Source organism: Argiope bruennichi, chromosome 7 (assembly GCF_947563725.1).
Source record: "Argiope bruennichi chromosome 7, qqArgBrue1.1, whole genome shotgun sequence".
Taxonomy (NCBI): Eukaryota; Metazoa; Arthropoda; class Arachnida; order Araneae; family Araneidae; genus Argiope; species Argiope bruennichi.
In genome coordinates this window covers 89,589,893-89,613,363 of record NC_079157.1, presented here as the reverse complement: position 1 = coordinate 89,613,363, position 23,471 = coordinate 89,589,893, and the positions used below count along the sequence as shown (strand labels likewise).

General features: G+C 32.5%; 2 protein-coding genes across 4 annotated transcripts in view; one reads left to right on the top strand and one right to left on the bottom strand.

The window, feature by feature from the left end:
- LOC129974954 (uncharacterized) overlaps positions 1–2,102 on the top strand; it is a 215,544-nt gene extending 213,442 nt beyond the window's left edge. For both annotated transcript variants that reach the window (XM_056087772.1, XM_056087773.1), the window contains one exon: positions 512–2,102. In XM_056087772.1, the coding sequence (XP_055943747.1) occupies positions 512–666 (155 nt within the window). In that variant the 3' untranslated portion in view covers positions 667–2,102. The remainder of the gene's footprint in view (positions 1–511) is intronic.
- A 556-nt stretch (positions 2,103–2,658) lies between these two features.
- Positions 2,659–23,471, bottom strand: part of LOC129976322 (mucin-2-like) — a 156,153-nt gene continuing 135,340 nt past the window's right edge. For both annotated transcript variants that reach the window (XM_056089826.1, XM_056089827.1), the window contains exons 2-6: positions 15,903–16,180; positions 13,768–14,019; positions 10,961–11,275; positions 8,529–8,779; positions 2,659–7,454 (exon numbers count right to left, since the gene is read on the bottom strand). In XM_056089826.1, coding sequence (XP_055945801.1) covers positions 4,349–7,454; positions 8,529–8,779; positions 10,961–11,275; positions 13,768–14,019; positions 15,903–16,180 — 4,202 coding nt within the window. In that variant the 3' untranslated portion in view covers positions 2,659–4,348. The remainder of the gene's footprint in view (positions 7,455–8,528; positions 8,780–10,960; positions 11,276–13,767; positions 14,020–15,902; positions 16,181–23,471) is intronic.

Sequence of the window (23,471 nt, the reverse complement as noted above, 5' to 3'; positions counted from 1 at the left end):
AGAGTACATAATTATATTGCAATGATTCAAATTAACGAGGCATATTCTTTCCCTGATTATAGTTCTGAATAATTTTGGATAAAATCACACATGACTATAATTAAGAGTTCTTGAAAATAAATTCTGAATAAGGTAAAGTATAAATTTTACTTTAAAACTTGGTATTTCCAGTAAAAAATTTTGGTTTACTTTTTATTTTATTTAAATTAGTAAAATCAATTTATTTCCGGATGAAGTTAACATTATTTTTATGTCTTAAAACAAGCTTCAGTGTTGTCAAGCAATTAATCCTTTCAAATTTGATGCAAGGTAAAAAATCATCAACATCAGTAATATAAAGTTTGCTGTAGAAGGGTTCCACCGGATGTAGAGTTGTAGTAATTTTAGATTGGGTCAATTTTCTTTCTTTGCGCTTATTTCCTAAGTGAGAAAAATTTTTCCAGTTCCTTATTAGAGAGTATATGAGTAAGTCTTAGTTTCATTTCACTTATTTAAACCTTTTTATCCCCAGGGCTATATCATGGTGTACCAGTAGACTGGATGGATAGTCGGCGTGATGAGTCTAGTTTATGGCTTTCAATGCTGGACAGTCCTAATATGTGGGTAGATGGCTGCCTTCCACTGCGACCTACCATGCACACACAAGGGACCGGTCTCTATAGCTGAGGGGGTTTTTTTTATCAGCTATGCTGCAAGTCAAACAGTACAAACACAGGTTCCTCCAAAATCTGCTGCTGTGCTTTACAACTGAACAAGCAATTGCTTAAGTAATCGATTTTAAAATTTTAAATAGATCAAATTATCAATTTTTTAATTAATACCAGCATACTGAAAAGCTTTAAAAGGATGGTTTGGCGATCAAGTATCGTGCTGAATAGAAAAGTTTTTTTTTTTTTTTTTTTTTTTTTTATGATAAAAATTCTTGAACTAAGGGATCATTGAATTAAATGATTGGCCAAATTAATTTTAGATAATGCTCGATTATATAATAATAATTATATTTAAAAACTATAAAGTTCTGTGACTTGTTAAAAAAATTTAAATTATAAATAGATTCTGGATAAAAAATGTTGATACACTATTCTGGTATTTTATTGCTATTTATATGCTTCTATATTTGTAAATTATTTAAACAGCTAGTTTGATTTGCATTCATGTGCAAAATATATAATAACTGCATTAGGAAAATGCTCAAGTCATAAAATTATATGACATTATTAGAAGAATCTACATAAATTATAAAAATTTGCAGATTTTTGATATGCTTTTACTGAGCTGTTATTTTAACAATTGTTTATATGCTTGTTTAGTTTTGTTAAATTCAATCTATTTTGCAAATGCCAATTTTATCAAATTTCTAAATACAATATACAATCAGAATACTTTTAAAAAATTTTAATCACATTACATTACTATTTGCAAAATTCAAATGATAATTAAATTCCTATGAATTTATCCCAAAATTTCAAATATCATTGATAAAATTTGTCCATGGTTAAAATAAACATCATCAACAACTACCAACATGGACAACTTTTTGTAAATAATGTATAGTTGATGTTTCTACTGTAGGTAATTCAGTTGTGCTTTTTAACTGTGAGCAGTCATTCCAATTACCAATTCAATGCTTTAAATGCTTATATGCTCATAACTCTCCATCAGTGTTCACATTTTGTATTGAAAAACAAGGTATTTTTATCTTGAAAATGCTGTTTTATTTTGTAAATCATTTAATTTGTATAATGTTTACAAAAAAAAAAGCTATTCAATTTATACAGCAATGTGTATACCTGTGCGATAACTTATTTATTTTTGTGAATTTTTGTTTTGATGAACTTCTCATCCGAGTCACAGCTTTTTGGTTGTGCATCCGTCCCATCTTATGAAATGTGAGCAAGTTTTTTAAATAAAGTGTATAAAGTTGAAAATAAAGATTTGCTATGAATGCTTTTTTAGAAGATTGTGTGTTTTGTATCAAATTGTGATCTTTATTTTTTAATACTTAACCCTGTGAATATATTTAAAAATGGTTCGTGTAAATATCCTTGAAGGATGTGTTAAACGATTGTATTTTATTTAACAATAAAATGCTTTATTATAAATTTGTTGTCAATTAAATATATTTACACAAACATTTAGTCTTTGTAATTTTGGGCTTTCAGATTCCATTATTTTGCATTTAAAAAAGTGTGACCTTGTGATTAAAACCTTAGAACATTGTGGCAACCATGAATATTCACTAAAAAGAATTTATTTTACTCATAGTTCCAAATAACGATTGTGATCTATATATGGCCATAATAACTGGATATATAAATTTTTTTTTCAAACAAGCAAATAATATGACAATGTAGTATTTCTGTTGAGAAATTTATATTTCATGGACTAAGTGGAAAGTTTTTATATTGGTGAATCTTTCTGATGATATTTAAGAAATGTATCCTTAATTTTTTTAAAAATAAGAACTAATTACTCCCCCTAATTCTTAATATTTAATAAACTATTATCTTTAGTCAGATAGTAAACAAATATTTTGAAGTTAAATGCATTTCAGTGGATACTACTAATTTTGATTATAATCTTAAACATTTGTTACACTTCAGGATTTAAAAAAAAAAAAGGGTTTTAAATATTCTTTAAACAATAATACAAGACCAATAAACTAATAATAATGTTTATTAAGCATAATAAATAAGGAATGTGAGTGCAAGCACAATTCGAAAATCAAGCATAACACTTTTCTAGACATCTGAGCAAAGATCATGAAAATGTTATCAAAAAGACAAGGATTAAAAAAAACCTTCACAAAACATTTGTTATCTTTCAACCAATATTTCTGTACACAAATATGAAATTCAAACAAATTTATTTTTAAAAAATATCTGGAAAAGGTATAAATATTTTATTCATAAAAAAGATGTTGGTTTTATATTTTCATTTAATACTAATGATTGAAGAAATGACACTTATTTTTATGCTTTTGCATAACTCTGATAAAGCTGAAATCTTGCTTTTTTTGCATTTTATTTTGTTTATATATAGATATATTCATTCTAAAAGTTTTATCAACATCTGAATAAAAATAGTTTCTATAAAGAATATTCATTTATTTAATAATACTGCACACGATTTTGTACTTTGTTTTTAACAACTACCATCTCCCACCTTTCCCTACTATATTATATGTTCACAAGAGCATATAATTATATTTAAATAACAAATGCTGTTCATTTTGATTAAAGTTGACAATTCATCAGTCTTTGAAATAATCAATCTAATATCTATTTATCAATCTAATCAGAATTTTTGAGAAGTTTATTCCATTTAGTTGCAACCAAAATATACACCAATATCTTCTTTACAACGAAAGATTGCTGTATATAATTCACTTGTACACACTTTGGCTAATTTTAAGCAAATATTGAAGCTTGGCAATCAATGGGAAAATACTGATTTCTCATGCGACTTTTCTCTAGGATGACAAATTTATTAAAAGGCAAAAAATTCTCAAATTTCAAAAAAATGTAATGACAAAGGCATTCAAGAAAGTGGAAAAAGGAGTCTTGTAATCAGCATGTACATTTTTAGATATAATAAGTAAAAATGTGTAATTGTACATGGATGTGTTGTAAATGTTGAATTATTTTTTGAAATTAGTTTTAATAATAATCTAAAATTGGAAGAAAATAATGTGAAAAATATTCACATACAGAAATGAAGGAAGTTTTCAAATATATGTTATAAAATACTATACAAAATTTGAATAATCAAAAATAAATATTTTATCATTCTATTTTGGATGTTTTACTTTTAAATATTCAGAATAAAAAGTGATTCTCAGGTTTAAACTACTTTTGATTCAGAAATTAATATCCAAATATACAAGCTCACAATTAAAATGATCTTTGTATAACTCAGACTGTTTTAGGCAATCCGGATATTTGTACCATAAATTAGTCACTTAGAAATTAAAAGAGAGTTATAGAGTTAAAAGAGTATTTTTTCAGAAAAGAATGAGTAAACATTTTGTTTTCAAAGATATGAGGGAAAAAATTAATTTTAGAAGAGATATTTCTGTGCATTTTATAATATTATTATGACACAAATAAATGCATTGTGAAAGTATTTAAAATGCTAAGTTAAAAAAAAATCACAACCTTTTTTTTTCTCTCCCCCCCCCTGTGTCCACATTGTTTTTGATTTCTTCAAAAAGCACCTCACTCTAAAATATCCCTAAAAACACAAAAAAAGTAGTCTTTCATCTCTTTTTACAATATATTAATTACAAAACTTGTTTTAACAGTTTTTCTACATGAACACACACTAGTCTGAAAAGAAAAAGTAACCACTAAACCCACGTGCTAGTTGCCTTGGCAACGGGTGTGGAAGACTGTGGAAGATTTCGAGTTATCATTGGAGCTTTGTAAGGCAAAGGATTTGATTCAAGGCACAAGCTCTCTTCCATTTCTTCAGAGCAGTCTTCTATGATGGGCGGATAAGCTGAATCATATCTGGTGAGATAAGGAGATCGTGTCCTCGCATTTCGCTTCATAGGCACAGTCCCATGGCCTGGTGAATAAGTGCCAATAGGATTTGGAGGTTTGAATGTGGATGAAGGCACTGGCACCTTGGAAGTGTTAGTGTTAGTACTTGGCGTGGATTTTGGCGGCGAAACTTTCAATAACTCCGCAGCTGAAGGCCTAGGACTGCTATCATTACTTCCTGTTCTAGTTTGAAGAAGCAGCATCTTGAAATCATGCATACTTGTGGGTTTTGATGTACCCAACTTATCTGATGCCATGGATTTTGGAGTAGATGGCATGCTATTGCACCATTTGGATCTGTCTGGAGAATTATCATACCGCCTGGACAACACTCCCGTTTCAACAGGCTGGATCTTGGACAGTGAGCTCTGACTAAGCGCAGGCGAAACAGATCTGGAGGACATTGGTGACATGGATATCTCTGATTCACTTTTGATGTTGTGCTTCTTCTTGGAGCTGTGAATGATGGCGAAAAGTTCGTTGGCGGACAAAGATTTCAAGTTTGTTTTATCATTGACAGAGGACTGAGGGCTCGAGTGAGATGGACTCTTGGAGTTTTCAGAATAGCTCTTTTTATCTTCTTGAATGAATCTTCGGTGAGTAGAAGCAGGTGATGTTATGTCCAAAGTGGATGGCGGAGATTCACCTGCAGGTATAAGATCTGGTGGACTTAAAGATGTCAAAGGCCTGTAATTAAGAGAAACAGGGGCTGGCTTTTGTGTCAGTGATTGGATTCTGGGAGAGGATGTTGAATACCTATTGTTTGTTGCAGGAGAATTTATTCTATTTGGCCATACGGGTGAATTTGTTGGAGTATGTACAGATTGGTTACCTTGTGTAGTACTGTTTTGGGATTTTGGCACATAACGTGATGAAATTGGGCTATATGGTGTTGGTGACTGGGGAGGATTAGTATTTCTTTGATAGGAAGGTATCTGAGAATTCGTCCTTGAGTAATTCCGACCAGCAGAATATTCATAAGCAGGCTTCGAAGTGAATTTCTGTTCCTGTAACACAGGTGAAGATGATGGTGAAGAAGGAGATTGTTGATTATTTCGCGATGTTGTTGATGAAAGCAGATGAGATGGGAAATAAGATCGGCAAAAGCGACCACCTCTAGATGGTCGGAAGGTAAAATCTTCAGATCGGCTGGTTCCAGAAGATTTGAAAGAAGAAAACTGGTTCTGTGAAGGAGAAGAAGGCTGCGGTGGAGGAGTGATGGGTGCAGTTGAATTCTGTGGTACTTGTACTAAATTTCTGTTGGAGGAAGAATCATCATCACAACCATCCCTTATATCACTAGTTTTCAAATCACTATTTTGTACTTCTTTTTGAGGAGCTTCTATTCGGTTGGTAGAACTGTTAGCTTGATACATGGGTAGCGTAGCATAGGTCCGCCTTTCCAAGCTGTTCGAATTAGAATTTGCGCTGCTGGGTCTTTCTAAAGAATTCGATGAATAGACCACTTTACCTGTGGGATCCAACGTCACACGAGCGACAGGACGAGGTAAGGAACTTGTAGGGCTAGACAGTTTTCCTTCCGGACTGGCTACTTTTAAACTACTGACGGAAGAAACAGGAGAATCGGGTGCTTTAAATGAAACATACGATGGACTACCATCCGATTTAGTGGATTTTTCGGTTTTGCTGTCACTCGAAGATATTGGTTTGAGCGGATTTCTTTTAATGGTTCCAGTACAACTAGAAGAGGAATCACTCCGAGCTATAGGAGTAACTGTAATTCGCTGGGCATATTTCAAAGGAATTAGAGATTTATCTGATTTCAGTATTGGTGAAACTGGCTTGTCGATGACCACAATCTCTTTTGGAACGGGGCTGGGTTCAAACAGGTTACTCCTCGGCTGATAAGATCCAGTCTTTAAATTTGGATTAATGGTATCATTGCCTTCTGGCGAAAAAGTGGTAACATTAATACCAGATCGTGGCGTGGAAGAATCAATGGGCTGACTGCTAGAAATTGACGACGAAAAACTGGATGGCACGGGAGTTTCACTCCTGTACATGTTAATGGATGGATAACTAGACTTAGGAACTTCTTGAACATCTTCAGTCTTTTTGTCTTTGGATTGTTCTTCAGTCTCAGAAACATTATCACACAACCGATCCTCTCTGTGAACTTCAGCAATAACGACATTGAGATTTGGAACAATAGTCCGTCGCTTCCAATCGGCAATTTCGTCATCACTCGTTTCGGGAGACACTGCACACATAGATGGATACCGAGTGGGATTGATTTCTGTCTTGACCCGAATCCTGTCCCTCACCTCATGTTCAGATTCAGAAGCAGAACCATTCGGTGGGTGAGGGGAGTAAGACTTATCGCTGTCTTCCAACTCCAGTTCTAATTTTTGAATCACAGAATCTAGAACTTTGGTGTCCGTGCCATCCGTTCTAGAACTAGAAACTCTAGGTGGAGGTGGAGGTCCAGGTGGCACACCTTTGACACTATCGCTGTTAGAAGAACACTCCGTAGCAGATTTGGAGAGAAAGCTGTTGATGCTGCTATTGTCAATGCTGTTTTCCGAACTGTGAGATCCTTGGCGCTGCCTGAAATTCGCCAAATCGGCCAAGACATCCTCTGGTTTGAGATTGGTAAGTGGATTGCTCCACAGTCCACTATCCGTGTGCATGGAGGTGTAATAACCATCTGTGTCCACAGAGTAGACAGACGAATCTCCGTCATCGCTGACACCTGTGCGCCGTCCAGCGTAGGGGGAACGAACTAAGGGAGTGCTGGATGAGCCAAGGGAGGCGAATTCTGGTGTAGGGGTGTTAGAAGAACTTCTATTATTGTTGTTTACTTCCCAAGAGAGTCCGGTATTTCCGAACTTTTTCTTTTTGACGGGAGAGCTGGTAAGAGACTGGATGGGCAGGATGTCATCCTTGGACCTACAAAAATATAAGACAAATATTAAAACAGGTAGAGATCATAGCACAGGTCACAGAACTTCTGAGACATTTACCACAACTTCAGTCTTAATTTCTTCCTTAATTTTATTTAATTCCTAACCATATGTTTAGAATGGACATTTCTAGTTAAGGTAGAAATGAGAATGACTCTAAAGACAGTTAATAAGTTATTGCTTACAACTTTAAATGATCCACATAGTATTATACATGAAAATTAATTAAATTTATAAGAACAACTCATCTCAATGTTGATCAGTAATAATTACGAGGAACTTTTACAGATCTGTAAAAATGGGGGCGCCTCAATAAAGAGCTATAAATGAATTAGTTCTTTAAAAAACAGTTCTAGAGTGAAATTTTTTTTGTTTTCAATGCTAGTGTGCCATGAATATTATATTAAATATAATCGATAGGATTTGGGATTAAATAAAGTTTTTAAAGTCATAATTTTTAGCAGAATATTTATAAAAATAAACGGCATAAAACATTTTTTAATAATTTACAGCACTTTTCCAACTGGAAATACTTGTCAATCATACTCCATCAACAAAACAAACGCTGGTGAATGATGAGAATAGACAACTTGTATATAATATTTTATATTAATTTTTATCAGTCTTTTTCAATCACAGAAATTTCGTGGTTAATTTTAATATTTTATACTAATAACTTGCCACTTTTCCTTCAAACTGAGAAGAAGTGTCAAGAACTTTATCTGATCAGAAAAGTTCTATTAGTAGTGTCAGGTATGGCAAGACGTACTAATAGTGCTGCTCCAAGGATCACAAGGAGTCTTAACACTTCTCAAATTGAGAGAAAATGTATCGCACTGTTTCGAGAATTGCAAGGAATCTTGACACTCCTCCTCAAATTGAGGAGCTGAACACCAAGAACACCAGCACTCAAAGAAACATATGACATTTGATAAGTAAAGCCCTACTGTCAGCAGATGGCAAGACTTATTAATGGTGTTGCCCCAAGGCTACCAAGAAGTCTTGATTCTTAAAGGGAAACATATGATATCTAATAGTGTCAGCTAAAGGCAGGACTTACCTATCGTGCTGTTCCGAGGATAGCAAGGAGTCTTTGCCCACCGAATTCCTGGAGGGAGAAGTCGGGTCTGAAGAGTCGACGGAAGCCCTGGTGCTGCTGCTGGCACTCCAATTGCCACTGGACGAGCGTCCATCGTCCTGCTTGGGTCCGCGAGTTGAATTGCGCATCTTGACCGCCGCGATAGAAATGGCGGCCGTCAGAGAGGAGTAGGCACGAGAACGCAGGGACTTTTTCACGGTCCCATTGGAAGTCTGAAACAGAGAAAGCAGCAAATCATTACAGGAAGAATTTCTCCTCTGAATCGTAAATTAGTTGTAAATGGATTTTCAATTTCGTAATTTTAATTTAAAAACCAAAGAACTTAACAAAAAAGGTTATATAATTGCACTCTTGATTACCCCATTGTTAAAACGTGGGGAAAACAATTTGCGACGAAAATCTTCTGAAGTGAAGACAATATTTATTACTTACAAACTATGAACAAACCTGTTTCTGCAATCCTCAAATTAATACATTATGTGCAAATACTGTTCCTTCCCCTAAGAAATCACCTTTTATTCGTCGATTATCCGATTCCAAAAATTCAATCATCTGGTTTTGGTTCAGACACTAACTAACCTGCAATAATTGCAATTTTTCTGCACAAAAGAACTTCAGAGCAGCAGAAAGAGCAGTTCTGGATAGAAAGAGTGTCCGGAATTTTAATTTCCTATCCCTAATTTTACTTATTATCGTTAGATCGCTGAATGATAGCTAAATCAATTTAACAATTTTAACTAGCAATTTTTATACAATAAAATAAATAGTTAAAAAAAAGAAATCTGAAGGGGGAAAAAAAAAGAATTTTAAAATTGTAACTTTTGTCACATGAAGTGATATTTTAAATTTTAACAAAATGTTCTTGTCTTTAATGATATGCAAATTTATAGCATTAAAAATATAAATTAGATTTAAATTAAAAAAGAAATTTGAAAAATTAATTTTAAATTCTAAACTTTCATTATTCATTCATTATCTGGCTAGCTGTAAAGCAAAAGAAACACGCAATTAGAAGACAGATGAGCCAGACAATTATGTTTTTAACAGCACTATGATATAATAGGACTCGACTCCACTAGGAATGGATAAATATGATTCGCCGATTTTTCACAGAAAAAAATAGTAATGCATGTATGCCAATATGGCAACGCCCTTCTCGAGTATGACAAGTTGACTAAAACTATGAAAACGTAATGAACTGAATATATGAAGTTTGATGCATCGTTTTAACATCCAAAATACAGATAATTAAATTTTGAATTAAATTTGTGAAAGCATCGTCGGTTGTCGGTCTAAACTTTCGAGTATATGTAAACACGATAACAAAAGAGCACAATGAATAACGAAATCTTTTATGTAATCTTGTTACTAAAACTGTAATTCTGTGCCAATTTTGTTTCAATCGGCTAAAAAGAACCAGCGAAAATGGTCTCCCCGAAAGTTTCTCGCATACTTTCTAATGAACCTGTCATGCCAGAGAATGCCTTCATGGCATCGGTGTACAATTGTTACGAAATATTAACTTTCAGGGTGAATTGAGCATTTTTACCGAATCTATCGTGTCATCCTTGGCGAGATATTTGGCGATTAACCCATGGCATACGCTAATAGTAACTAAAAATCGAATTTGTGTCTTAGACACGCTTTTCTCAGCCGATTGAAACTAAAATTTGCCACAGAACTGCACTTGTTGTTACAAAATCCCACACCAAATTTGACATATTTAAGTCATTGAATTTTTGAATTATCGCGTTTGCATGTTTCTGATAGTACAGATCGACTGTTAGTCAACCCATTGATGGATTTGGCTTAAAATTTGACAGGTGTCTATACTATAGATATTAAATTTGTGTGCAGAATCTTATCTATCTAGTTCCATTGGTTTTGCAATTATCGTGTTTAAATATATTCGGACAGACGGATTTCGTATGAACAGATTTTACTTGAAATTCGTTTGAAATCGGGCAATTTGGTGGGAAGACAATATACCGAATTTCATCCGTCTAGATCAAAGCGTATTTAATCTATCTTTGTCAAAGACAGACGGACATTTTTCAAAAATGTGTCGAACTCAGAGAAACATGGAGATTCGTCAAAATCTCGAGTTTGAATTTTTTGAAGATTATTATACTTTCTGTATACTAAGTACATGAGAAAAAAAAAGGCATTCAAAATGCATCTTGAGTAACAAAAGGTCCACAACTTAATGCAGGGATAACAATAAGAGAGAGGATATGAGAGTAAGCCAGAATCAGGGAAACCTAAAACTGATTTATTAAGTTTCCTAACAGGGACCGCTACTTATAATGAAAAAGGCCCGTTAACTTTAAGAAAAGTAATCTTCTATGGTAACACTGATCTGTCGATGAAGAAAAGGACTCTCGAATCCTTACCTTCGCTGGTGACTTCTCCTTGTCATCTTCCGTGGCCGAATCTTTCGCAGAGTCCTGCTTCAGCGAATCCAGGTCCAGGTCTCGCCTGCGAGAGGAGGTGTCCTGCACAGACCGGGATCTCCTCTTGGAGAGGGTGGACTTGTTATGGATGGACGAGGAGGAGACAGAGGTGACGTCCAGGAAGTCATCTGTCTGGCACGAGGAGTTGGTTACATTCCGAATGGCTTGATCTAGCTCCCTGGTGTCTCCTTCACAAAAGGTGTGTCGACGCTTCGACCGCTTCTTGGTCTTTTTGCGCTTAATCACAAAGTCCATCTAGAGAGAGATCCGAATTAGAGAACTTTATCGGAATTTGTATATCCAAGAATAGAAAAAAAAATTTCAGCTTAAAAGTATGAAATTGGGATGGGTGGGACATTAGGTGAAGCTCAGCTAATCTATAGTTTGTTCAATTTCGGTTATGCTAGTTGATTGGGAATGTAATCAACTCGGATAATCGAAAACTTGGTTGATAGAGATCCAGTTTTAAATCATGACTCCTTTTTCTTCAAGCAACTTTTATTTCTCTAAAATTTTGCCTTTGAAATTACAAAAATAACTAAGCAAGAAATATCATGTACTTGCCGACTACTGTGCCAGCAATTCTTTCTCTAAATTATAAAAACAGAAGAAAATATATATAACACTTTGGAAAGAATGGTACAAGACCCCCTCTTTGATTAATAGATCAAAAGATAAATTATTGATAAAATGATTTCCGAATATTACTGACTTGTTTATTCCTTTTTTTTTGCATTTTTTTATGTTTTTTTAAGTATTTTTAAAAGAATGCCCATCCCTTTATCAGCACGTGAAACTTTTCAACACATTTACAGTGGCATTTCTTAAAAATTGAAAATGCACAAAATTCCTTCGTATCACAATCGGAATTTTTTTAAAAATAGAATTGTTGAAAACTAAAAACTTCACGAATTATAAAAATGACCTCGCGATACCTTTTACACGCTTACACATTCGGAATTGCGATTTCGATGCCAATTTTCATACATTCTTCGAGAAATTCCTTTATTTATTTAAAGAAAACCGCAGATTTTTTAAATAGAGTTCTGTATAATTGTAAGTGTGCATTACCAACTATACTATATTTTTACGAATTTATAAAATTGCTTTGTAGCACAATAATTCTCCTGGTAAGGAAGAGAGTTTTAAGGAAATAGTAAAGGATGCTGAATAGGTACCAAGTCAATAATCCCCGACCTTGGCGATGAATTTGGTGACAAATATGAAGGATCTAAAATATCTGAGAAGAGCTCAAGTGAGTAGTTGAACGAAGTTTCTCCAGCGAATTCTCTCTGAGCTTATTGAGCTACTGTTTATTATTTGTCTGTTGTTGTTTACTGCAAACTCTGTTCTTGTATATGCTTCGAATGCGTTTTGTTAATGTCTGTTATTGTAAAATAAAGCCTTTTTATTCCGTACTGGTCCTGTTGGACTTTTTCACTATATAATCCAAGGATAGTTTATAGTTATTTTCCATAATAATATTTAAAAATACTATAATTTCCAAATTGTGATTAGATTTGCTTAGGAAAAAGAAATATTTCAGGAAGAATATTTTATCGATGGTTTAGTGAATTCTTATTTAGCATAAAAATAAGTTGTCATAAGTTATGCAGATATTAAAATAACCCTATTATTCAAAACAACAGAGAATTTATAAATGCAAAGAAATGTAGTATTCATAGAATAATAATTTCTCAGTAAAAAATTCTCTCGTACCCCTCTGATAATCTTTAATCTTTTTAAACAAAAGGAATATAAACAGCTAAAGAATACAAATTCAAATAAAAATTCCGATCTGGATAAATAAGTATGGATTATTTTCTATATGGATTTAAATATGGATTCATTCTTATTTAGAAACTTTTTGAATGACGTTTGCACTGAAGATTTATGAAAAAATATCCAAAAATTAATATACAACTGTGGAATAAAACGAAAAAAAAAGCATTAATTAGTTACAATCTAAAATTTGTTAAATATATTTCTTTCTCTAAAAATGTAATGAAATGCTCCAAATAAAATCAATGTTTTGAGTTAATTTTACTATCGGTAACTTTTAAAGAAATACAATTATGTCAACGTTTTGAGACTCAGAATGCTACGTACACGATCAAATTTAGGGTGGTAAAAAGTTACAATTTAAAAATTTGATACAGGTAGATTTTATTTTATCACTATTACTCTAAATCGGTAGTTTTTAATTTTCATTCCCTTTATTCCTAGATTAATTTTTAATTTACTTATTTTCGAGTCCCGAAGAATATTTAAAAGTTAAGGTTAATACTGTTAAATTATAACTATATTTAACTATATTAACTATATGTTTAAAACTTGTTTTAGATATTACATTATATTCTATTTTTTATAAATCTATACTATTCTACGTTTCTAACAAACAAAAAAAATAATAATTTTGCAATAACCTACGATGAAACTAATAACTCCTCATTATGGTAAATCAACTCTTTAAATCGATAAAAATTTCAATAAGATCGAGAACCCTATTTCATTCAGCTCTCCATTCACAGAGACTTTGATACTCCTTTTTTATGATTATCCAGTAGGCTTCAGCACTGCAGAATTTTAGCTTTTCACATTAGTTTCAAGAAACAATTATGTAACTACTTTTCTCCTTCATTTCCAAATGTTTCCCGCTATTACTAGCATCTTTTATGCATCCAAAGGTTAAAATGAAACCTTTCCCATGAAATAAATAAATAAATAAAATAAAAAATTTATCTTACATGTAATAATGACCTCCTGAGCAAGGACATTCTGTTGAAGCTGGTCTCACTTGTGTCAACAGGTACGACGACCGAAGGGTATTCCAGGGAAAGAAGCATGGCCTGCTCTTCAGGCGAGGGAAGACGCTCCAATTCCAAGCTCTCGTTTTGTTTTAAAATATAGCCCCTAGATGGCGACACCAGAGGAGGGAGAGAAGACGTGCCACACTCCAAGCGATCTTGAACTTTTTCGGCAAGACTGAAGTTGGCAGGCTATGGTTGAGGAAGGGGAAAAAACAAACCTTTATTATTGTTTCAAAACTATTTTCTGGAGTTTAATTTTTATCACAAGACTCATTAAAGTTTTGATTAAAAGAAAAAAAAAATCTTGAAACGAAATTGTTTAAGAGACTGAGAAAAAAATTACTTTAATAGAAATTATCGGATCAAATATGATTCATCTAATACAATATACGAAATGTTCCAATAGGTAATAATAGTGTTGAAAAATAGTTAAATTTTAATCAGCGTTGATAGCGCTTAGAAGGGGCGCAAGTAACTGCATTATTGGTATGAGAAGCGATAGTATATACCTAATTCCTAGTTTCGATAGTAAGCAGTTTAATTATCCAAAACAATTCTGGTATAAGATGAAAAATTAATGTGATTTTATAAGAGGAGAGATGTTATATATAACCACCTTGATTTCGAAGTCTAGTAGTTTCATTATCCAAAATATTAACCTACATATTCTGGCTGTGAAATATTAATACTTTATAAATGGAATAATGATATATGTCGCCTTTTTTTTTTTTTTTTTTTTTTTTAATTCAATGTCGAGCAAGCTACTTAACAAATATATATTATACATGACATTTTTATAAGGCCCTATTCAGCTGAAAAAATAAAATATAAAATAATTTGACTTCTTAAACGAATCGAAGCTACATATGATTCTGGTTTCGATATTCAAATGTTTGGGTAGCCAAAATACTATTTGACATTTTTTGTCTAAAATGGGAAATTAGTTCGATTTAAAAATGAGAGAGACGCTGCATTTCCCTTTTCTGAATTCGATGTCCAGTAATTTACTCATCCAAAAATATTTGGCTCTAATATAAGATGAGAATGTGACTTCATAAGTGGAGAAAAATTATTTATCCACTTTTTAATTTCGATGTCTAAAAATTTAGTCACACAAAACAATTTCTGGCAGCCAGAAATTAATGGGACTTTATAAATGGAGAGAAGATACACTTCATTTTTTCGGAATTCGATGTCAAACAATTTATTTTTCGAAAAATATTCAATGTCTTAAAGACTATATTCTGAGGGGGGGGGATTAGATTAATGTAGATTCCTAAATGGAAAGATGTGATATTTCATCTTTATGATTTTGATGTCATGAAGTATAGGTATCCAAAACAATGTTCAACATTTTCTAGTAGTGAAAAATTAAGAGATTTTTTTAAGAGAAGCAAAACTATATTTCTTCTTCCCGAATTCAGTGTCAAGCAATTTACTTCTCCAAAACATTTTGATTTCGATATCGAACAATTTTTCATAATCCAAAAAATATTCAATATTTCCTAGTTTAAGAAAGAATTTATAATTAACGAGACAATATATATTCACTTCTTGATTTAGACCTAAACAGTTTAGTTGTCTAACCATAACTGGCTACTCTGACCGGCCTGAAGGCACACGGAAAAATCTGAATGGCCACACCGCTTCGCCAGCAACACTGGCGGGAACTATGGTTGAGTCCTAAGCGCCATCACCTGCCAAGGTACAACCCTTCCCGTGAGATACACGTTCCGTCATCGGTAGGAGGTGCTCACCAAGGTGGCGAGAACCAACCACCATTCTGGAATCTCATCCTCATTTCTAAGCCCCCCCCCCGATAGGAGAGTTTAATAGTTTAATACAAACATCTACAATTTCTGTTGTGTTGTGTTGTGACTTATGGCACTTTACAAACCCGCTGACAGTTTTTCTAGCTATGAGAAAGTAATGTGACTTTATAAAAGGAGTCGAATTATATTTATGAATTCTATTTCAAGCAAATTACTTATCAAAAATATATACGATAAATAAATCAGATTCCATATTAATCTGAATGTAGGATCCTTAAGAGGAGTGATGCTATATCTCACCTTCCTGGTTTCGATATCGAGCAGCTTACGTCGCTTCTTCCGGGTCCCTCCCAGTATGGGGGTGACCATGAAGAGTTCCGACGAGCTGAGTCCATCCGTCCTGTACCGGTCGATGGTACACATGACGGCGACAGGGGTGACGCACGCCTCATTGTACAACCGGTCAACACAGGGTGGACGCGTCGATGGCAGAAACAGCTGAGTCGTCTGCTCATATTTGGTGGCGTAAGGCTTCTCTCGGCGGAGACGTCGAGCGGTTTCGCTCAAATCGGATCGGGCTGAAATAAAAAAAAAAAATGTTTATTAAAAAAGTTACATTAATGAAATGTCATAAAATACTTTGCAATAAGTTTAATGTTAATGCACATAATAGGAAGTTTTTTTTCGTAGACTGATTGATTTATCAACTCTACATTATAATGGGATGGATTCTACTATTTTAAGTCGTGGTCAAATGACGAGAATAACACCTAAGATGGTACCCCATTTTCTAACTTTCACACCACATAAATGTGAGGCCTTTTGACTCATGATATTACCACTTTAATATGAATCAAGTCCATAAAAGTGGTAGATTTTCAGACAAATCAGGTTTTGAACCCGAAATCTTATCGAGAGACCAATGATACTAATAAAAAAAAAAAGCACTATCATTCCAAAATATACACCTAAAGACCCGTTCCGAATGCCCGTGATCGTTTTGAGTCCGGCGCATTTTGCCCTCTTTCCCCTCACTTGTGGTTTTCCGGGGTTCTTTGATGTTTATTCATTTTAGCTCCCGATCAGCGTCCACAGGCGAGAGTGGTCCTATAATGGATCAAATGGTGGATTTACGACCATATCCTTAAAGGCATCGGGCCGTCGGAGCAGGGCTTAAGGCTGTTTACAGTTCATCCTACCAATAAGTGTGCATGTGAAATTAATTGGTAGGACTGAGAGTGATGTTAATGGGAACATTAAAGATTGACCCATTAGAAACATGGCGGATAAAGTAAACAATAATTAAAATGGGGGAAAAAAACTTTTTTTCGCTGTTTTATTGAAACAAACAATACACGATTTCTCCTGATAAATACGGGGGGGGGAGAGATTGCATTAGGTAAAAGCATAAAATTATTAAAAAATTAAATTATAATCTCAAAATAAATTTGTGTGCTCTTGATAATTTTTCTTCTGGAAACCTAGGCAAGTTCTTATCAAGCATTGAAAATGTTTTTTTTTCCCTGAAAAATCAGAATGACAGCAGGGAAAAAAGTTATACAAATACAATTTGAGAGGCGGGCGAGTAAAAGTTAATATATAAAACTAATCTTGCTTTTAAAAAGGAGCTAATTTGAACAGTCAAATGTTTACTTTTTATAGCCAAACAGCAATTAAACTTGTTGAATTTTAATTATAAATATTAGATTTAAGGGAAAATTTTATGTTATTACAAGAATTGAAATCAATTAAAAAAAAACGTGCACATTTTTAAAGTTAAATAATGAGTTAAAGAGGATGAAATATGTTTCAAAACTAAAGTAAAAAATATTACAAAGTATTCCAGAGAGTGTACTGAATTCGAAACTAATAATCAATACTTATATAAAGCTCAATGTGTGTGTGTGTGTATTGGCGCTCTACAGGCCAGACCGTTCGACCTACAGCTACCAAATTTGGTGCATGTATACCTTGGAGGTTGGAAATGTGCACCTAAGGTCCCTTTTTTTGAATTTTTAATTAAAATTTTAATTATTAATTAAAAAATAACTTTCCCGCCAAAAAAATCTATTTTCCCCACCGTCAAATGAGTAAGGCTTCAGTTTTTTTCCCCAACAGTAATGAGGCTAGGCTTAAGATTTTTCCGGCCGATTATTTCAAACGATTCTATTTATTTTCTTAATGTTTGATGCATTTAAAATTAAACATTGTAATCGATCGTTCAGATTCATTCTGAAGTACTATTGAATTAAAATAACACAGAATAAAGGAAATTAAAAATGTCTAATCTGCATAGCGTTACCCCAACTGGCGTAGAAAAACTCACGCATTTGCGGTACCGTAACTGGCGTTGAAAGTTCACGCATGCGCATTGTGTTCTGATTGTTGACATGACAACCATTATCAACAGATGATTTAAATTATTTTTAGGTTAGTTGCCTGCTTTTGTAATTAAATTGTATTTATGTTAGTTATATATATTTTCATATATGCTTATAGTTTTAAGTACATCGTTTTTTAAGTAGTTTTTTTAACGTGTTTTCCACCGATTATTTTAAACGATTCGTTTTATTTTCTTAGTGTTTGATGCATTTAAAATTAAACATTGTTAATGAATCGTTCTGGTCATGATGAATCTGAGAAAATTTTGTTCACAAATTCTTGAAATATTACATAAATTAAGAAAGATATTCTTTAGTGCCCATAACGTTTAGACGCTCAGTGACTGTTTTCAGTAATCATATTACAAAAAAATACTTTGTTTCAGTAAAAAAATATTATTATATTAATCGAAGATTAATCCTTTTCACCTTAATTTAAAGTATAAATTCTACGGGAGCTAACAGAAAATGAGAGAGATACATATTACGTTATGACTGAAGGCCTTTATAATATTATGAGTAAATTGAAATTTGAAGTTTTAAAATATTTTAATAAAGAAGCTATTAAAGTAGGAACTATATAAAATCGCTAATTATTAAAATTTTAACGAACATTAAGATTGGCGAACCGGCTGGTCACCAAAGGCGGCTAGTTGTAATAATAAATATAACTATTGTGTGAATCGCCAATGATTCACACCTACTTCTTAATTAGATTACTCCTCCTGTACAATAGTTAAAGAGACAAGTCTAATTAAATTGTTCGAATCACAATCATGAGTTGTAGCAACGAATGTGTTAACTTGTATATTCTGAGTTAAAAGCAAATAAAATGAATTTTAAAAAAAATTCGCAAAATTTTTATTTAGCACAAAGACATTTTATTAACTACAAAAAAGAACATCTTTCACAAAAAGTAGTTGTCACTCAACCATAATCAACCCCCAAAAGCACATTAGCATACACCTTACACTCTCTTATGAATTCCGATGATAATCGTTTTCTGAAAATTACCCCCCACAGAGTGGGCGAAAAAAGCGGTCCATTCAGATAAAGACCCTTAGAGGGTCTTCTCGGAAACCCCCTCCACCACCACCCCTGCCGATCTGCTTCAAAGGGCGCCGCACACGACTTTCCGATGGGCGGTGGGGAGGGTGTGAGACCCCGCCCCGGTGACCAGAGGGCACATTCCTCCGTTTTCTCGTCTTTTTTTCTGAATGGGAGAGCACGGGTGTAAACAGGGGGTGTTTCTTTCTTCTCTGATAGTCTGCTTTTCTTCTCACCGAGTTTTTCTTTTGTTTTGAAAAAATATCGTTTGTTGAAATAATTTTTTAGTATGAAGTGTATAATTTAAAATTCTATTTATGCAAACGAGTAATAAATAAAGCTAGTTGGTATAGAGTTCGATTTTACCAATTTTCGAACGATCCTGCAGACGATATCAGACGTCATATTAAGGTCGATCAGTACCCTACAGGGCCCCTTTTTCAGAAGGGGTTTCCACTGGCGTGCGAAATTTCCAACGGTTTATTTTTTTGAGCATGTAACAGATGAAATTTGAAAACGTCTGTCATTACGTGTAAATGGAAATTCTGTCAAAATTAAGCAGAAAATTCTCAGCAATTAAAATAGGACAGAATTAACTTAGAGATTGTCGTTTCAATCAAATTGTACTTGTAAATAAGCAAATATGATATCAGTAATGACATAAAGTGAAAATTCAAACAATTGAATTATATTTTCAAATAAAATAAAAAATGGCAGATTTTGATGCTTTATTTTCAATGACCTTCTTGCTTTCTAGTATACAAAGAAAACGTACTGAAATCGTCAATAAACCAGAACTTGTGATTTTTATGACTTTTCATGTTTCTGACCTCACAAGACTGAGTTAAATGAAAGAAATCCATTCAGAAGTTTGTCTGCCATGCTATTTGAATATAAGTTAGCGCTATAACTACAAAGCGAAGAGATGAATAGAATAGAATAGATAGATAGATATGAATATATTTTAAACTGTGTACCAAATCTTAACGAGCAGACATGCATCAAATTTGAAACTAAATCTTGTCTGTCGTTCTATATTTTCAGGAGCATGATACGCAGCAACTCAAAAAAAAACTGCAGTGTTGTTCTATATTTTCAGGAGCATGATACGCAGCAACTCAAAAGAAACTGCAGTGTTGTTCTATATTTTCAGGAGCATGATACGCAGCAACTCAAAAAAAAAAAACTGCAGTGTTGTTCTATATTTTCAGGAGCATGATACGCAGCAACTCAAAAAAAAACTGCAGTGTTGTTCTATATTTTCAGGAGCATGATACGCAGCAACTCAAAAAAAAAACTGCAGTGTTGTTCTATATTTTCAGGAGCATGATACGCAGCAACTCAAAAAAAAACTGCAGTGTTGTTCTATATTTTCAGGAGCATGATACGCAGCAACTCAAAAAAAAACTGCAGTGTTGTTCTATATTTTCAGGAGCATGATACGCAGCAACTCAAAAAAAACTGCAGTGTCGGTTCTATATTTTCAGGAGCATGATACGCAGCAACTTAAAACTGCAGTGACTCAAATGCATAAAATTTGGTCAGTGATTTTGTGATTATAATTGTAGTTCTACATTAGATTTTGATTTTAATCAATCAGGACAAAAAAAAAAAAAAAAATGTACCCAAAATACACTTTTGGTTTTCAGTCGCCTCTTATATTAACATCCCAGCGATTAATTCCCACAATAGAAACTTCAAAGATCGAATTCTAATAGGCTTATTTGAAAGTAATGTTCGCCAATGGCATATGATTAGTAATACACAAGTGTAACCGTAACTGTTTACCTTGGCCCTCTAGCGGCCGCTGCAATAAACAGTAGTTCAAGTCTTGGTACCAAACGGTAAACATGATGTTGCCCGAGTATCATTTTAATATATATTTGTAATTAAATGTTATTGTTCCAAATAGTTTTGTCCCCTTGTAAATCATATCCTTTTATTTCATTAAATGTATTTTATCTTAATTGACATGATTTATTGATTTTAATCGTCTTCCCTGACAGAATTTAAATTTTGGCGCCCTTACGGTCATGCAAGCAAATTTATTAGAAAGTATGCGAGAAAGTTTAGAGAAGACTTCCCACTGGTTTAAGTTATAAAACGAAGAAAAAAATTAATCGAAATATTATTCTATTATGAGAAGATAACAAGGCCCTTCTTTCATTGTAATTCTTTGAATACAGTATCAAATATAAAATCACTAACATTAAAATATAGCATGAATATAAATTTAAATATGAATGAATCTCATCAATGGGTTATATTAAATTGTGGCATGAGTACAGTGTAGAATACCAACTGGATGCATTGCCTTAAAATGTTATATAATTTCGACAATTCTTCTGTATACAAAATATTAGTTCAAATTCAGTTTTATAGCTATGAGAAGATTACCGAAGACACACAGATGGTACAGTTCAAATAGGCAATTCTTCTTTCCCATTTTGAATAAGATATTTTAAAAGTGAAAGTATATTATACATATTAAAAAAAACAATTGCACACGTTTAATTTATACAATTTATAAGTTACAAATTAAATGATGTTATATTTTTAAGTTACAAATTAAAGATTAAAAATAATAAAAGTTTCCGAACTTCGCACACACACACAAAATTATATTAGATTATTCATTGAAAAATACTATTTAATATCCTCAGCATAATAAAAGAACAGGAACGGAGAATTAAAGATTAAAAATAATAAAAGTTTTTGAACTGCGCGCGCACGCACACACACACACACACACACACACACACACACACACACACACACACACACACACACACAAAAAAAAAAAAAAAAAAAAAAAAACACTGTTTTATACGTTAAAGTGAAAAATACTTTATAACGTGATAAACATGAAAATGCCGGGTAATTTTCCAAGCAACTCAAAAGAACGTATAAAAACATAGCTAATATGAATATCCTTGCGGCTATAAAAAGATTCCAAGACATTCTTGCTTTAAACATTTAAATTACTTTTAATCCTCAATTTTCCAGTTATATTAAAATATAATTAACTATTTTAATTAACAAGAATCATCTAATTGTAGATAAACAAATGGAAAGATAAAAATTCAAGTAATTTTATTCAAAAACAGAAGAAATTCTGGGCATTATTTTCAATTCAGAATAAAGTGTCTGAATACTGGTCTGATATAAGAAAAACTGGTTTGAAAAAAGAAAACAATTAGAATCTGGTTGGTCTCCAATAAACTTTAAGACAACATTCCGTTTTTGTTTTTTTTAAATTTATTGTATATATTTCATATTGCTGAATACGCAAAATTTAAGAAATAATTAATCTAAAATAGATTTTAAAATTGCAAATATATTTAGCAAAACTACCCAAAAAGATCCTGCCATAAAGAAGTTGACAAAAATTATGAATTTAAATTTTCAACATAATGAGTATTAATAAGTATTTTCACTTATTTATCACACGATGACAGAACTTATTTGAACAACCATGAACTAAAATCGTCCTATAAGAAATATTTGCTGAAGACCTAGTTCAAGAGACGTCATAAAACCTTTTATGCATACAATAAAGCAGCGGAAATAAAGCTTCAGTGTAGGATAATTCAATGCCAAGCCATTTGAATAAAATCAGCCACATGAATCTAATAAAAACAGCATTGTGATTTCAAATTCTGAAAGCAACAGCTTCTGAATAGTGAACCTTGAAAGCATCACTTGTGAAGCTTGGAATCTTTTGATTAAGAACATTCTTCCATCAAAACACACCTGCTTTGCACAACAGAAGGAATCATGCAAGTGAATTCCAAAAAGAACATTTCTAGTTGTGAAGATCGTTTTCAGATTTAAAAGAGAAGTGCTGCTGGAAAAAGATTTTTTTAAAGAAAATTAAATGGAAAAGATTCCAGAATTTTTGTATTTCATGTCACATGCAAATAACTTAAAAATTGTAATAATAAATATTTGTGAATTTGTGAAAAAAAGAAAGAAAAGAAATAAAAAGAAAAAAAGAATTTGTGAAAGAAAGAAAAAAAGAAGAAAAGAAATAAAAAGAAAAAAAGAAGAAAAGAAATAAAAAGAAAAAAAGAATTTGTGAAAGAAAGAAAAAAAGAAAATTTATCTAAAGAAATTTTTTTTAGATAAATAAAAAAATGCGTCTTCTTTATAAATCACTGCATTTTAGAAATAAAAAAAAATGTTTATGGATATTTAATTATAAAGAATCGTTTGCAAATCAAAGTCAGGATACGAGATTCTAATTTTTTTTTTTATTATTTCTTAATTTTTTAGCATATACGAATTCAAATAAAAAAATAATAACTTGTATGTAGTCGTGCGGAAAATAAAATGAAACATTATGCTGATAAATTTTAGTAGAAAAAAGAATAAATTCATAACTTTTAGATATCACAGCAAATTCCAAAAAGAATATCAAATATCTTTTGAGAATAAATAT